The 18,506-nt window shown below is 36.3% G+C and overlaps 1 protein-coding gene across 3 annotated transcripts in view; it reads right to left on the bottom strand.

Moving 5' to 3' along the window:
* The window catches only part of LOC5576985, a 109,148-nt gene that overhangs the window by 75,631 nt on the left and 15,011 nt on the right, over positions 1-18,506 (bottom strand). For all 3 annotated transcript variants that reach the window (XM_021843887.1, XM_001663036.2, XM_021843886.1), the window contains exon 2: positions 13,188-13,817. In XM_021843887.1, coding sequence (XP_021699579.1) covers positions 13,188-13,379 — 192 coding nt within the window. In that variant the 5' untranslated portion in view covers positions 13,380-13,817. The remainder of the gene's footprint in view (positions 1-13,187; positions 13,818-18,506) is intronic.

Raw genomic sequence — 18,506 nt, 5'->3', positions numbered from 1 at the left:
CAAAAATAAAGGTAAAAAGAAAGGGGTGTTTTGCATAGCATAGCATAGCACAGCACAAACTGACTGCACATGTCAATGGTTGCCACTCCGTGACTGATCGGAACTGGTAAGAATTGCACTACGATCCAAATGAATAAGGGATGGGAGCCTCCGCCCACTCCCGAAGTGCAACTCTAGCAGATCTAACATTATTGATCAACAACGGCGCCGGCCAAGTCCTTACAGTCAGTTGGGATGGGGAAGGAATGCTAGGGTGCAACGACTGTTGCCTCCAGAGACCGAGAACACCTCTGCATCCCCACAATCACCACGGGAAGGGTGTTCACTAGTGAGGAAGGAAAAGATCTGGGAGTCACCCCTGGTCGGTGATGCGATCCATGGACAAGGGGGAAATACACGACTTGTATTCAAAGCTAGTTTTGTATTTTTGTCTCGAGAAGTTTTTGGAAAAATTACGTCAACATCTATAATGTCGAACAATTCAAAAGACGTCCCTATCAATGACGAAAACTGAAAATTACATGTATATATTTCAACTTATATGAAACAGGAACAATGCCGACACTTGCAGTGACGAACCACACATAGCCCGTTCGAAAATCACACATGAGTACCACTGTGCATCTCGTCTCGATATGGTAGAAGTTTTAGAAAATACGTCAACATTCACAATGTCGAACAATTCAAAGGATAACCCTCAATAATGTCAAAAAGAGAAAAACACATGTATATTCAAATTGTACAAGAAAAAAGCACAATGCCGACACCTATAGTGACAAACCATACAAAGTTTGCCCCAATATTACATAAAAGTTACGCTTTCAAGAAAATATGTGTTATCATAAGCATGAAACGAACTCACCAGTTGGCCATCCATTCTCGACTGAACACAAAACTGACACTGACAGCAAAACTTCTTGGCGTCCCGAAAACAAACCGTCTTGCTTGGGCCCTCCCAAACACGTACCCAGCAAGACGCTCCAAAACAAAGGGAAAAAAAAAAAAAAAATCTCCGGCGACGAAAACACGCGCGAAACCGTCAACAAACTCTATCGGACGACGCAAAACCGAACCGTCCCGCCTGGGCCTCTCGAAGCACCACCCAGCAAGACGCTCCAAAACAGGGGGAAAAAACTCTCCGGCAACGAAAACGCGCGAATCCGCCAGCCAAATCAATCGGACGACGCAAAACCGAACTGTCCTGCTTGGGCTTCACAAAGCACTACCCAGCAAGACGCTCCAAAACAGGGGGAAAAAAATTCTCCGGCAACGAAAACGCGCGAATCCGTCAGCTAAATCAATCGGACGACGCAAAACCGAACTGTCCTGCTTGGGCTTCACAAAGCACTACCCAGCAAGACGCTCCAAAACAGGGGGAAAAAAATTCTCCGGCAACGAAAACGCGCGAATCCGTCAGCTAAATCAATCGGACGACGCAAAACCGAACTGTCCTGCTTGGGCTTCACAAAGCACTACCCAGCAAGACGCTCCAAAACAGGGGGAAAAAAATTCTCCGGCAACGAAAACGCGCGAATCCGTCAGCTAAATCAATCGGACGACGCAAAACCGAACTGTCCTGCTTGGGCTTCACAAAGCACTACCCAAATTTGGCTACTATGGATTTATAGCATAAAAACTCTAAAGTGTGATTTAGAATGTGTCTATTATGCAACATTTCCAATGAAAATATGGTGCTAAATTACTCTTGAAAAAGTTATAAGCTATAAATGTATACGTATGCGCAATCAAAATTTTATTAGCGTATCAATCAATGAACACAATAATTAAATTTCCTCCCGTACACATGATGAGAGCATCAACCATCCAAACGAAGAAGTTAATTCACACAGTTTTGTGCACTTCGCTTACAGGCAAAACCTGCTCATTCATAATCGATTGATGTAACACTTTCTACAACGTCAAGTATTGAATTTCATTCGTTCCATATTTGTAATAATGTTTGGGATAACGTGCTCATGGATAATTCATAGCCTGCAATTGTATGCCCCACCTACAATAGTATTTCAATTAGTTTTAGCGTGCCTATTTCCGGTCAACAATGCTTGCTGGTTGATGCATATTGGCACGACGTGATGCGACGATGCGAACGTTTTTCGGATGTGTAATTCTGGCACCATACGGCTTCTGAAATCGGAAGATTGATTATCCATTTGCAATCTAACTCAATTCAATTATGTTTGAGTGCACTACACGTGCAGAATAATGGCACTTAATGGGCCAAGAATGGTGCTCGTGAGTGTTGGTGTTTGGGTGAGCTATTCCAATTGTTTTGTTGAGTTTTGCGCTTATTTTTACTAGTTTATGGGAATTTTCAGGACCTTGACATATGTGTAGATGTTGGTAAGTGAAATTGTTTTAAGGTTGTTGCTAATTAGACATTATTTTTTATGGCTGTACCTTAACACTAGACAACGGACAAGCATGCTCCAGTGACACAACCGAGCTACATTCCTGACAAAAAGTTTCAAAGGTTGAAGCAAGAATCGAACCCACGATGCGCTTAAATGCCTGACGACACTAACCGCACGGCCACGAGGCTCACGACTGAACGTGTTATGAATAACCTGATAAAAATGGGGAATTTGGGTAAAATGGGCATGATAACCATCCGTTCAGCTTTAATTTATTCATTTTCACCGTAAATTAAAATTAAAAGCGATGACATGTTCTTTTTCGAATTAAATTTAATTGCATAAGACCAATGAACATGTTTGGACAGAAATAAACAAATTCAAATGTCATCGCATTAATTTTCGACTTAAAGACAAACAGTTATAAAAACAATGTTTTCGTATTTCCAGTTAAACATATTTGAGTATTATAAGTACTATCTATTCCTACCCAGATATGTTCACTGGACTTCTAAAGCTGATTGATGTTAAAAAAAGTTAAATGCTTATGTTTTAGTTTTTAATTTGCAGAAAAATAGTAATTGTTTGTAGTTTTTAATTGAAACGAACTTTGAATGCAATCAAAAATTTGGGTAAAATATCTATTAAAATAATTTTTGAAAATCGCTTAGAATATGACGGAGATATACATTCTCAATGATGGACATTTATCTTTATCTGTATCCTTTGTAGTAAGCGTAGGTTTTCTCCCCTTGCTAGTAAAAGAGTTGAGTTTTTTCAACACACATGATTTTTTACAACACTTGCTGTATCTTAAAGGATCAACTGTTATGCATTGTGCTTTCATAAACTTCAAAATTATTCTATGGAGCTATCAGATATTCACAACACACCTTGAAGATTTTTTCTGGATCCTTATAGACTTTAATTTTTGTTTTCTTGCTGAAACTGTCTTTATTTTAAAACAATTATGAGATACCTTCGGCATTAACGGATTAATCAATCGATATGCATTTTTTTTTTGGGATTTGAACCACTGCGACCATTAAGTTGATCTATTGTGGTATACCTCTGTTTATTTTTCGCATATTTTCAGGACGACAAGTTATACTATTAAGAGTAACTGCCGTTGACTGATACTGCGACGTACCCCAATCGGGTATGATTCTTAAAATGAATTCAACTACCTTATTGGGATTTCCTTGCCAAATTTCAAAAGGACTTAGTATGCCCTTGTTGAAATACTGTCTTCTTTGCGCAAATAGTGCTGAGCATTCACAAAGCAAGTGTTGAGAGGTCTCTATCTCACAGTCGCAAAACCGACAGATATCAGTTGGACTTCGACCCATCTTCTTTAAATAATATCTAGCTGGACAATGTCCTGTAAATAGTCCAATAACTATACAGAATGATTTTTTATTTAAGTTTAGAATATGCATGTTTGATGATCTAATCATCAAAAAGTTTAATAAATCATAGTTTAAATTTCATTGAAACATTCTTAAACCTAGTATTTTACACATCTTTGACGACCATTAGCACAAAATTATTACGGGCTGAAATATTTATAAGAACAAATTTGGAGATAGGGTAGGTGTACCAGTTATGGACATAGTGGTTCCCTATTCCGCCATACGGGATTACTGGAATGTCTTCTCATTTTGAAAGGTTTTTTTGTGTTGTGATAGATATATCTTGATGTTTAAACATTTAAAAAGATTGAAAATGTGAATGTTATCGAAATTTCACGTATGGTCAAATAGGGAACCACTATGGCCATAACTGGTACACTTTCCCTACATAATTTGATTTTTGAGACACTTGAGAAGGTTATTTCTGGTTCGCTTTGTTATTTTCTTTGAAATCGATAGATCAACTAAAAGGGTTCAAGCCTTCATGAAGACCTCTAAATAGCAATGCTTTCAGAAGATGACTCGCCCATTAAAGAAAGCATCACTTTATACAACGCCCTAACATGCTCCCTCAGTGTCACAGTCGGAAGTTCATTATAAAGCCGGTAATACTAGTATGATACTAATAGATAACCACGCGCTAATTGATACCACCGTTTGCCAAGCATATAGCAAGATGATGCATCTCATCACTGCCAAAATCCAATTTCCCTTCTAGCTAGCGTACAAGTGGAAAATTAAATTTCAATGTGACTGCCTCCTTCTCTTTAATTATCAAAACTTTGTCATGCCGAAAATTTGTGACGCGTTTGGTGAGTAAAATCTTCGTCTTGCTTCCTCCCACTCTTGGCTTTACTTTTTACTATGATGAATTTGTAGATTCAGACAAAAAAAAAGTTTTTCTTTGTTATGAGAACCAACTCAGAAGCCACCACTCACTCTCGTTAATCTTAGAGGTGCTGGTTGTGTGAATGTTCACACAAAAGGCAAAATGATTCTTTTGTTCATCGCGTTACGTTTCGCCTCTTTGGAAAAATTCCGCCCCAGGCCGAATAGTTAGTGGCTTTTCTTGACTGATGGCAGCCTAAGCATGAATTGTGGGACAATGGGATGAAAAATGTGTATTACTGTTGACAAGATTAATGACTTTAAAGGGAATTGATAAAACTGTTTCGAACATTTTCTAAGCAGTGAGAGGTGTGTATCAATATCATTGATATTTTATTATCGAATTCTTACTAGTGTGTGCAAGTAATGAAGAAATAATTTTACATATTTAGGAGAAAGCGTGGTATTGTCAGCCTGGTGATCAATAAATTTCTGTTGCTAAACTTAAATGTGTAGGAGACAATTTATTGGAAAAACTCTTACCAGGTGGAAAACCGAAAGATTTAAAGAAAAAGTAAAAATCCGCTCTTATTCTTAACAAAATTGGTAATAAAATTAGTAACATTTCAAACACAAGGCAACACTATCATCCTAATTATTATCAATTTGTTAATGCCGTTGTTGACTTTTAAATTTTGAACTCACGATTTGTGCACTTTGAGAATGGGTAGTGCAACTGGGACACTTTTTTTAATGTATGGAGGGATTATTAGAGTATCATCGTGTTATCAATATTAATAGGAAGGTGATGAAGGGGCTCAGGTAGTCGTAGCGGTAAACGCTATTCAGCAAGACCAAGCTGAGTGTCGTGGGTTTGAATCATACCTGTCAAGGGGCCGTCCATTAATTACATAAGGGGTTATGGGGGGAGGAGGGTTTTGATATTTCTTACGCGCCATACTTTTTTTATTTTCATACAAAAAATCTTACCAAAGGTGGAGGGGGGGTTCGAAAATCCCGAAAATAGTCCTACGCAATTAATGGACAGCCCCCAAGCGATATACACATACAAAAATTGTCAATTGGCAAAATAAGCTCTCAGTTGTGCTCAGAAGTGTTCACAAGAACACTAATCTGAGCAGTTGGCTCTGTCTCAGTTAGGACGTAACGCCAGAAAGAAGAAGAAGAAAAAAGAAGAATAGCTGAATAAGGGCTGTTTATTTATTACGTAGCACAATTTACGGGATTTTTGAAACCCCACCCCCCTCCCCATACGGTAAGATTTTTTGTGTGAAAATTAAAAGTAAATTGTATGGCACGTAAGAAATCTCGAACCCCCCCTCCTCCCATAATCCTTTACGTAATTAATGGACGGCCCCATAGCTTTTAGGTCCTAACAATAAGTGTCAGGTCTTAAGAAATGCAAAATATTTGATTTGATTACTCATCACAAAATTCTCGTATTTTACTGCATAAAAACCAAAAAAAATTCTGAACACCGTTTGTCAAATTACATGTTTTTATGCACCACTGTATTTGGGTTATCTCGCAATAGCAAATCATATTTTTCTCCGAGTATACTTAATTCAAGCATCCCATTTGTGATACGTGTAGAAAGATGCTACCTTCAAGGAGATATCATATTTTAGAACGACGCATAAATTTCCATCTCATATGATACAGTCATATGTAGCCAATACACCACACGTGTAAGCTCACCTCGTCCCGAGGCAACAACAAAACGCAATGACTTTGCAAGCTATTGCCAGACGACTTTCTTCTATGAATGTTGGCTATGTAGTAAATACTACGTAGCTACGTACTTGTGTCAGACTCTATATAATGCTAAAATTTTCTCTATTCAAAAGTATTCAAAAGCGAAAAACTTTTAAAATTGTTACCAATTCAAAATGAACATAATCATTTATTAATAGTTAATAATCAATTAGGGTGCCAGACCAATAGTGGATTAACAAAAAATCATAACAAAATAACGAAAAGTCCTATAAATGATCTTTTTGCGTCAAAAAGATTTCAACCTCTAATACAAAGCAAAATAAAGTGGAAAATGTTGTAACTTTTAACCCGTAGGGTATTTTCTTTTGAAATTGTGGGTGTAATTTGCTCAATGTTTATTTGTTTACGCTGTGTAAGTTTCCCTACAATCGTTGTAAAGATGAAGTCAAAAATCCGGATCTATATCATCGTGCCATCAGCAGAAATCTGAGAATGATACATTCTTGTGTCTTGTGTTTTAAATCGGTACCACGAACGTTTGACCATCGATCGGAAAGAAAAAAGTGGCAAAATAGATTTCCGTATGTTGTTAAGAATCACAAACGGGTAGTTCAAGCTTTCAAGAGAAATCCCAGAAGTTCAGTTCGAGATGTAGTGAAGAAACTGAATCTACCCAAAAGTTTCGTGGAAGATCCGAAAAAACGTGAATGACTAAAGTCCAAAAAGCTCCTCGATGTCCCTGAAGACGTTAGAAAGCAGAATATGTTAATGTTTGCCAAAAAAAAAAAATGATTTCGCAAGTAATTTGCTTGTGTGGAAAGTGAAGCACCCCATTCGTGACGACTGGACCGGTCAATGGGCAGGTTTACCTAAAGAAATGCCTCCAAAAGCGTCTACTTCCTCTTCTGAGGTGCCAGTACTCGTAAGAAGTTTTAGAGTGGTACGAGGCTAAAGAGGTAAATTTCGTGCCGAATCATGAAGCAGGAACTTTGGAATCATCCCAAGGAAGTGAAATCGGAGGAAGATATGAAGTAAAAATGGACCGTCATGCAAAAAAAGGTGGTCCAAATGTTGTACAGGACCTTATGAGTAGTGTGAAGAGAAAATATCGTACATTAGAATATGGAATAGAAATTGAATAAAACAAGCATGGGGAAATATTCATAACATATTTTATTTTATGCCCTGAAAGTTTGAAGATGATTGGTTGAAAGTGCGAATTTTGCCAAATATTTGTGTATGTCGCAATCTGATTCCGTACACCCTTTACATTAAATCGTTTGAGCCACTATTGGTGCATATGCTCCAATAGTTGCGATAGTGCTCTAGTAATAGCCGTTCGAGAATAAAGCAAGGAATATCATACAAAACAGTTAATTTTCACATGGGTGTAACATTTTTCCCTCTGAGCAGCAATCGAAATCCTTCGAAAGATTCATAAAGATGATCTCTAGCACTTTTTTTTTTAATTTTTCATATCTATTTAAAATATTGCTGCCATCAGTTGATTCACTACTGGAACCCGACAGCGACTACTGCTGCAAAGCGCAGATTGTGCGAAAACATAAATGTTTATATGACTATTAAGTGTGATATAAAGATGAAATTTGATAAAGCGACTAAACTACACAGCGTAACAAAAATGACATTTTTGCGTGTCTCAAGGATCAAATTATGTGTCTCTAGTGAATTTGGGGTTGTTGAATCTGATGCCATTCTCAGAAATGTTCCAGCACGTCACAATTTTTAGCTACAGGTCGCCAAAGCTGTATAAAACACTGATTTTATTGATGTTTACATGAAATTTAAAGTACAATTCATCAAATTTTTTTTTGTAATCTAATCCACCAAGCATGCAAATTAAACTCAAACTTTCATTTCAGAATAATTTGATTGAAATTGCACGAGAAAAATTTCGATTAAACCGATTTTTTCAACATGCTTGCAGTCTCCATACAAAATTCTTCGTTTCTCTTATATGGCAAATACAATAATTCTCTAAACCATTAACAAATAATGTTTCCGCATCGAAAGTATTATAAACTCCGATGATAAGTATTGTTATACACATAAAGTTTGACTTCTGTGGCAAATTATGCAAATAAATTGCCTTACAAGCTGGCAAACTTGCATGCAAGTTGGCTGAAAAAGACAATTTTTGCATTTTCAACAGCCAACATCTCAAAAACTAGACGTGCTATGTGTTCCGCAGTGCTATAGGCTCTCTCTATATAAAAAAGCACATGTCGTTTTATCTTAATGGTGAAAGTAGTCGTAAACTAGGATTAGTTGAATACTTGGTTTTTCCATAGTAAATCCCAAACAAACTTTTAAGGGATTATGCAGTCTCAGTTTTCATCGAAATGAGCTTAAATTTCGAACTCAAGGATCCAATCAGCGGTTATGGCAAAAACGATTTCTCGAGCCACCTTAATTCAAAAATTATAATAACTTCAAAGCCAGATAAACATTTTACATATCCTTTTCGTATATATTCTTTGCGTGGCAAAACGAACATAAAACCCCACAAGTTCGCCTTTCACAAAACAAAGTGGGTGCTCTACGCATCCCCAAAACTCACAATGAGCCGGGAACGAAATTTCATTTTTGTGATGTAGAATAAATTAAACATTGACAACGTCATTGACCTAAATTCGCTTCCGTCTGTTCAATCTTCGTCAACTGCTGGAGTGTATTTTCCTGGTGCCATCGTATCGAATCATCATTTGCCAATAATAATCAAAGCGAAAGTTGCCTTTCATTGGGAACGCGTTGACTGATGCTTGGGAAAATATTCCCACAGACGACGTGTCACCGATTTGAGACGGAGTAGTAAGTGACAACAAGCTGTGAATGTAATTAATGTAAAGGGGACACGTGGTCGGTGAGGGAGAAGGGAAGGTATCCGATCCATATGAATTTCATTTTTTGTTATGAAAGAACCATTACGATGGAGAGAGGGTACTGCCTACAATGAGATGTAGTATCATTCTTACAATTCAGGAAAATGTATCAGGAAAAAAAATCTATATTGAATATCCGAATGCTTCAATTAATTTTTTTAACAACGGAGAAATGATTCATTGATTGAGCTTTTCCGGTCTTTATTCGTATTTATTCCGTAAAAATAATTATTTTAATTATTATTAGGTCACTGTTTTTGCTAAGCTTTGAAAAGTTTGTAGAATTATCGCTTCAGAATCCAAAACGCACATGAAGAAAGCACCATGCGTTTACATAGATTTAACACTTCGGTAGTCGCACTGTTGTAGTTCGTACTGCTGGTAACAAAGCTTGCTTTTTGTACACAGCATCAACGTGGTGTTCCTGACGGCAGAGCTGCCAGATGATTTGATAGAAAACCTGAGTCCCATACAAAAAAAACTGTGTCCATACATAAATTGTGGAAAGAAAATCTGTGTTCCATATAAACTGAATCTGTGTCAGAATAAAATATATGTGTAAGACAGAAAAATATGTATATAAGCAGCTCTGTGTGACGGTGACGAACCGCGCGACAACTGGAAGGTTAAGGTAGGAAAGGTCAAAACGTCATTCAAATTTGTCTTTAAATCTGACAAAAGATTTGTTTACACAGATTTGGTACAAATAAAAAAAAATGAGAAGAAAATCATTTGTAGTTGTATGGTACACACAAAGGGGCCCAGATAGCCGTAGCGGTAAACGCGCAGCTATTCAGCATGACCAAGCTGAGGGTCGTGGGTTCGAATCCCGCTGGTCGAGGATCTTTTCGTAAAGGAAATTTTCTCTATTCCCAGGGTATAGAGTATCTTCGTACCTGCCACACGATATACACATGCAAAAATGGTCAATTGGCAAAGAAAACTCTCAATTAATAACTGTGGAAGTGCTCATAAGAACACTAATCTGAGAAGCAGGCTTTGTCCCAGTGAGGACGTAACGCCAGATAGAAGAAGAAGAAGGTACAAACAATTAAAACTCTTACAACAAACATTTAGAAAGTTATACTAGCCATACTCTGTACAATAAATGTTGCGTTTTAATAGTAACTGAATCATTTTTGGACAATGTTTGGTGGTGAGAGATCTCTGGGACACCTACACGTTAATACTTCCAGTGGGCGAATTGCCTTTTTAAAGATTATTTCTGCTGTTTTCGATCATCTTTCTGCTGTTTTTATGTTTTTTTTTTTAACAAAAATAAAGGTAAAAAGAAAAAGGTGTTTTGAAAAAAAATAGACATAAATGATTTATGAATCAGAGTTTATGTCGACACTCACAGTAACGAACCATTCATAGTTTGTTAAAAATCATATTTACGACTCACTGTTGTAACGATTAAAGGTACAGTCATACATATTTTATAGATTAGAAATAGTAGCATGAAACGAGCTCACAAATTGATCCGTCATCCTTGAGTAGCAATAATCCACTTTCAGCTTCAATCGTTTGCTCGGATATATAAAAACACTCAGATAAAATTGGCGCGCGACCCGAGAAGGAAAACAACTGACGACTGCTCGGGCTTTCTTGACGCACTGCCCAGGAGCAAGCGTAAACGTCGAAAGTTCAAAAAAAACTAATCGAACGCGACACTTTTTCACTTTTTTTCACCACACTAGAATGCAACGCCCAGTGGTAATTTTTCTAACGAAAAAAAAGATGTTCAAAATATTGAAGCAAACCCTTTTTTTTTGCGACTATGTTATCCACCGATGTTCTTTTACGACGGGGTTGGTGGTCTGATGGCTACCGCTTCTGCTTCATATGCAGAAGATGATGGGTTCAATCCCAGGCCCGTCCCTTTCCTCGTACTTTGTAGTTGTATATCTCTCACTTGCTCTATCTTCCATTCTAAACATATCTCACTCATACTATTCGTTCATAGCAAACGCTAGAACCAGAGACGGACAAGAAACCGTTTCCCTAATGCTTCCCACTTCCACGCGCACGCCTTTCTTACGCCTGATACATAGGCAGTCTGCTAACCACAAAAGCAAACCTCTCTGCCATGCCTTTCCCCCAATCCATACACTCCCGCATGAACTGGCGTGGATGCAGTGGAATATACGGTCTACGTGGGAGCCAGTTCAATGCATCATCAATTCCTCCCCCTTGCCCTCATTGGTCTGCATTCTGACGTGGCAGGTGCCATTGTTGCCTAAAAATAGAGAAGATCACCAGCGCTTATACACTGAGGATGCCTGTTAGTCCCAAGCAGTCATTCGGTTGGTTCCTTGTGTAAGTGCAGCTGATCTGGCGATACTGGAGTGCATCCACGGGCGGCCAATCAAGCTCAAGCTCAAGCTCAAGCTATGTTATCCACCGATGTTCTTTTAGATTTCACTCAAAATTCCATCAAAAAGTCCCATAATTTTGCCACAAACATTTCAGTGGAATTCTCTAAAATTCTGGAAAATCAGAAATCTGTTACAAAATGCTTCAAACCATCCCACCAAGTATTCTATTTACATTCTTCACTTGTTTCTAGGAATGAGAGCTGTTCCTCTCTCTGGGAATAAGAACTCCCCAACACCTCAACTATTCTATAAGATATTACTATTGATTTTTTTTTTGTTTAATTTATCGCGTTTTGCTGGTCACTGGGCTTCTGAACGCCCGATAGTAGTGTGTGTTTTTTTTTTTTTTTTTGATACCGTTGCAAGATCCTGTGGGGCGAGCGACGGAATCAGGATCAATCGTGTCCGGTGAGTGCGAAAAGATATTCGTGTTCGAGTCGAGGATGGACTATCAACTGGTGAGCTCGTTTCATGCTTATGATAACATATTTTTATCGTGTCAATGTTACGTTTATGTAAATAACAAACGTCACTATTATTGTCGACGTAATCTCTTATTCCTGTTTCATATAATCTTAGTATAATCATACCTTTCTTCTTTCTTCACTACTAAAAACCGTTGAATAGTTCGACATTATGGATGTCGACTTTTTTTTCAATCTTCTACCAGTAACTTTTCACCACGAGAAACAAATGCTAAACTAGTTTTAAGTAAAAGTCGCATTTTTTTCCTTATCCATTGATCGCTTTACCGATCAAAGGTGACTCCCAGATCATTTTCCTATTCAATTAATCAACATCCCATGGTGATAGTGGAGATGTAAAGGTATTCGTGGTCTCTTGAAACAATAATCATTACACACTTACATTCCTTCCCCATCCCAAATGACTAAGGACTTAACCGGCAAAATGAGCAGAAAGTCACATCCTTTGTTTATAGAAGTTTAAATTCCATGAAAAATAAAATATTTCCCTTATTATTATAATCAATTTGGACGAGTAGATGAATGTAGTACTATTACTTATATGTGGTCTAATGGACACGAAATGTTTCAAACTGATTTTGTATGTAGAACGATAACAACTTTTCAAAGAATCATGTCAGAAATCTCTAACGATTGGTAAAATTTGTTTGAATTAAATTCAGTAAAAAAATGCTAGGAACAATTACTTGGATTTTTTTTTAAATTAGGGGTGAAGTTACTTTCGAGCCTCTTTTTCAAAGCGCGTAAAACCTACTCTTATTTTTTCGCTTTAACAACTTATTGGTATACATGGAACCAAATCAACTTAAGAAAATTTGACCATTTAACTATGCCTTATTCATATATGTACTATTTAACTATGCCTTTAATGCTTATCTCTTGACTTACTCGCATCCACTGAACAACGACCTCAACTCAACCGAATAACTGCGGAGTAAGACTACTAGTAGAAGTTGAAATACGCGTTGTTGTCAAAAAATAATCAATAAAAATATATAAATTTGTAAATTCAACTTTCAATTCCAAAAATATATAAAAAATATATCAAAATTAAATCTGCAATGCAACTTACCTTCAATGTTCTATCGATTTGACCCAAGAAAAAGGTCAACAAGGCAATGATGATAAAGTTAACTCCACCCGCAAAATCCGTAAGCTTATCCAGCTGGAAGATGGCAGCGATCAGGAAGAATATAATCTGCATTGCCACCGTCACGATTGCGCTGATTGCGAAATGATCCTCGTCCATAATATGAACGGCCATCGTTGCACTGCTGCTCTGTTAGCCACTTTTTACCGCACAACTACACGATTTTTCTTTCATGAAAAAGCTCATCTACTAATGTCACTGTTTCTTTCTTTAGGATTTTCTGATGCGTTGCCAATTCCAGCCTCCCGCTCTATAATTGCCACCGATTCAAGGCCGTTTGATGGAAATTTTTTGATCCCCCACTATTCTACTCTTTGGTCAGCTCTTCTACAGCCCTATTATTGCACTATAACTCACGCCACTTTCGTTTTGCTCGCGGTAAATTGAGTCTCGAGATTTATGCCAGCAAATACTAAAACCATCATCAACAACCCCGACGGTGGGACCGGCTTCGCAGTCATTTCCCTTTTTTTAGCACACTTCTCAGCCAATTTATGTTCCTCCAACTGTGTTTACATTGCTTATTTATACCTCTGGATATTGGATGCACTGCTGTTAATCGGAAACGGTTTATTTTATTTTATTTGTTTTATTGCTTTGCTCCAAACGATGGAGCGAAATCAGAGGAAGGTAAACAGGCGAAAAATCAGACAGTCTTTACATATGATTGGGAGCAGATTATTAATAGCTATCGGACGAGCACTGTTTTGGAAGGGATTTCAACATTTTCATATTTCCAGCTTTACCGTTCGCTGCCCATACTGTAGTGGTAAAACTATTTTGGCGTGTATTTTTATGTTCCATGGGTTTTTAACATACAACATAAGGGCCCATTCACAAATTTCATAACGCTGAAGGGGGTGGGTGTCCTCATGATAATACGGCTCAAACAAAATTTGTGAAATATTCATACAAAAAGCGTTACGAGGGGGTGGGTGGGTGTCAAAAATGGCCATTTTCAGCGTTATGAAATTTGTGAATGAACCCTAACTCAATATTGAGTGAAATTGAAAGCTACCATGCGTCCCCACAGTTTAATGATGAAATTTCCAACATTTATTTTTTCTTAAAATAAAAAACAAACCGGAAACAAATTTGATATAGGTTTTTTTTATTTCTTTATTAGTATCATTCCAAACATTACATTCATTTCTTATATCTAGGTATTCTGTGTTATTTGACAACACTATCATTCTTATTTGGTAAAACAAATTTAAGATTTTATTAACATTTTATGAACAACATAACACATTTCATTTGCCGTAGGGTAAAAGCACCGGTTTTGGCCAGCCTAAGACAAAATGTCAATAAAAATTAAATGGGAAGCCGTATTTATACTACAAATATGTTAAATGCAAGCTTTCAATCCATATTATGTGTGTAAAATATCAAAACTGAGCTAAAACATTATTTCGCTTTGAAAATCCCGTTAGTCAATATAGGCCAACGGAACCAGTTTTGGCCAGAGATTTAACTTCGGTTCCTAAATTGGTCAATCGCATTGATTTCTCATGAGACTGGCCAAATTAGGAGTGCCCTGGCCAAATTAGGTGTAGGGTAGATGTTGTGTAGAATTGTGGAGGTACTAAGCACTATTGAACTTCATTAAACCGCCTAAATTCAAGAAGCGCAATTAATGTACATGTTAATGTTGTAACGGGAAGTAACGATCATTGACTCAATGAGAAAAAATATTTCATCGCAGTAAACCACGGCATGTCAGTGAAAAATAATACCTCCACTATTGATACACTGTTCCTTTAGTTGCGGTATATTTTTAATTGGTGTTCCTATAGTTGCGGTATCCGTGGTTTTCTTATGGGATCCTCCACTATAGGAACACTTTACCGCAACTATTGGTACAAGTAAGAACAGTTTTAGCAATGTTAGTGATATTTCATCAGTTTTAAAGCAATTTGAACGCTCTTTTCAACTATTCCGTGAATAAACAAGCCAATACGTCGATTGGCAGTGTCGGTTCTTTGGCTAATGTAATAAAATCAGTGTAAAAGGCACTACCGCAACTATAGGAACACCCACAACTAAGGGAACATAGGGTAAGGGGAGTTAAAATTATAAGGAAAATTAATTGTTTTTCTTTTGTTTTGAATCAATTTGTACGAGTAAATGAATGTAGCTCTATCATGTGAATGTGATCTACTGAATACAAAATTGATTGACTTTGTAAAACGATTTATAATCCCCTATGGCTACAACTGGCGCATGGCCAAAACCGGTGCTTCTACCCTAGCAGGTGAGTTGATTGAAAACACGTTTTCAATTTACTTAACCTAAATATATAACGCATTAATCGTGGCAATAGAAGATTGTAACGATTTTTGCCTGAAATTAATAATTATTTTATTTGACATTTGTTACAATGTTTCAACATTGGATATTCTATATTACTCATTGGTACTATACTGCCCATAAAAGCATAACTGTCCCATATTGAATTAGTAGCCATTGAGAAAATAGCGCTCAAATTTTGAATTTTTTCTTCTCATACAAATGTTTATAATTTTCTAGTGCATTTCTACATGCAATATTCATTTGATACAATCGCACAGATAACTCATTTTACTTATATTGATTAGCAAAAAATATAAACTTGAACACAATTCACGTTTTGCAGTTGCTGTTTGAGTCAAAAGTTTATATAGAGACTGTTATGCCTTTATTTTTCAATATGGGACTGCTCCAGCTTCATATTTTTCCACAACATTTTCAAAAAAAGTGTGTTAATTTTCATATGCATAGTAAAGTATATATTAAAACATGGATGTTGCGACGAAAAAAGGTGTTGGTTCAAAAATCCATATGGGACAGTTATTCTTTTATGGGCAGTATACCAGGGAGGAAGCTTCAGAATCATTTTCAAAATTTTGTTTTGAATTCTCTGCAGAGCTTTTTCCCTGGTATTACAACAGCTAGTCTATATTGGTACAGCATACAACATGGCTGGCCTGAAATTTTGTTTGAATATCAAAAGCTTGTTCTTAAGACAAAGTTTTATTTTTCTTTTAATAAGGAGATAGAGACATTCTACATATTTGTTACATTTGGCTGGGCATTCAATGTGATTTTTGAAAGTTAAATTCTTATCTAGCATGAGCCTTAGATACTTAACTTCATCTGACCAATTTATTATATGTCAACTGAAAACATTTGTTAAATAGTCTTAGTTGATAAGATTGATAAGCTACTTTCTGGAAGTTTCTTGATGAGGATGTAGAAAAGTCCATCATCGCCAGAAGCATTCAGATTTTTGATTTTTTTAACAATGGTTCCAATTTCTTCCAAATAAGACTCACAGGAATTTTCTAAAACGTTCTTTTGATAGAGAATATTTTCGAAGTCCTGAGTAACTTGATTTTCTATTGGGCTAGGAAGTCCTAAATTAAAATTGTACGCGCTTTCAAACTGCATGGCAAGTTTTTGAGCTTTTTTGAAATTAGATAGTAATAATTAGTTTTCCTCTTTCAGCGCCGGTATTGGCTTCTGAGGTTTTTTCAAAACTTTAGATAATTTCCAAAAGGGCTTAGAGCCAGGGTCCAATTGAGAAATTTTATTTTCAAAATTTTTGTTTCTCAATTGTAAAAACCGTTTTTTCATTTCTTTCTGCAAATCCTGCCATATAATTTTCATATCAGGATCGTGAGTGCGTTGAAATTGCTTTCTCCTCACGTTTTTAAGACGGATCAAGAGTTTAAGATCATCGTCTATAATCACGGATTCAAATTTTACTTCACTTTTAGGAATTGCAATGCTCCTGGCTTCAACAATGGAATTTGTTAAAGTTTCAAGAGCATTGTTAATATCAAGTTTTGTTTAAAAAAGATATGTTAACATCAAGATCAGAGTCAATAGATGTTTCATATATATTCCAATCGGCTCGAAAATAATTGAAAGTGGAGCTGATAAGATTGAGAATCGCTCCATGGGATATTTGAAATGTAACAGCGACATGATCAGAATCAAAATCAGCATGAGTAACTAATTGGCTAAAGATGACTAGAGTCGATTAAGACCAAATCTATCGTAGATGGATTTCCATCAAGTCGATCATTACGATAAACAAAAAAGTTAGTTGAGTTGGGATCCAGGTTTTAAATAGGTTTCAGTAATAACTGCTATATGTAAGTTATAAGCTGTAAGAAAATTAAACAGCTCGTCCTCTTTACCACTGAAGGAACGAGCATTCCAGTTTAAAGTATTTAAATTATTATTTATTGAATCCATTAGAAAAACGTTGTCTAATAACAATTTGATTAGTAAATTTAATACCAATTTGGACTGCTTCAGTCATAGTGTTGGTTTTTAACATTGCATCAATCATTTGATTCAATTGTTCAGTTATAAAAATAAAATCAGAAGGAGGCATATCACTTGAAGTGGATACAATATCTGATGATTTTCCGTTAGAATTTTCGGTAGACGAAGTTTCATTTGATTTGAAACAATTAGAACGGGTACTCGTAGTATGAAAAGGGGAGGAGTTCAAATTACCTGCTACGACATCGGCATATGATTTTCCTTGGGTAGATCCATTCGAAATTAAAAGATTCGAACGGCTACCCAACGATATACAGTATTGGACAAAACATATTCAACTTTTTCGATTTTCCATACAAAATGACCAACTTTGGTAAGCTTTATCTCGGCTATTTATTGACCGATTTGAATGAAATTTTGGCAGAATATCAGACATAACTTGAATTTTAACATATATTTTTGAGTGATTTTTCCAATCACAAGTTCAAAAGCAGTAACGGTTTGACTAAAGTGAATTTTTTGACGATTTTTTGTAAATGACATAATTGAATATATTGAAGGAATAGCTTCATAGTATCTTCAGCAAAGTTGTAGATTTTACCGAGATGAAGAAGATTGCTGAAGATAGTTTTTGTGTAGGGCTATCAGATTTTGAGATAATTAGTTTTGAATTTTTCGTCGAAAATTACACTTAAGATAAACCTTTATTACTCATAAACTCGTGTTTGGAAAAACTATTGAAAAATATATGTTAAAATTCAAGTTATGTCTGATGTACTGTGAAAATTTCATTCGAATCAGTCCATAAATAAATGAGATCTAGCTTACCAAAGTTGGTCATTTTGTATGGAAAATCGAAAAAGTTGCAAATGCTTTGTCCAATACTGTAAAATTATTTTGTGAATGGGCATGATTATAATCCACCTGATGAGTATGATTCCTATTCAAGCGATCGTTAACTGAAAA

This window comes from Aedes aegypti, chromosome 2, assembly GCF_002204515.2.
Source record: "Aedes aegypti strain LVP_AGWG chromosome 2, AaegL5.0 Primary Assembly, whole genome shotgun sequence".
Taxonomy (NCBI): Eukaryota; Metazoa; Arthropoda; class Insecta; order Diptera; family Culicidae; genus Aedes; species Aedes aegypti.
This window is presented reverse-complemented; position numbering and strand designations above follow the sequence as displayed.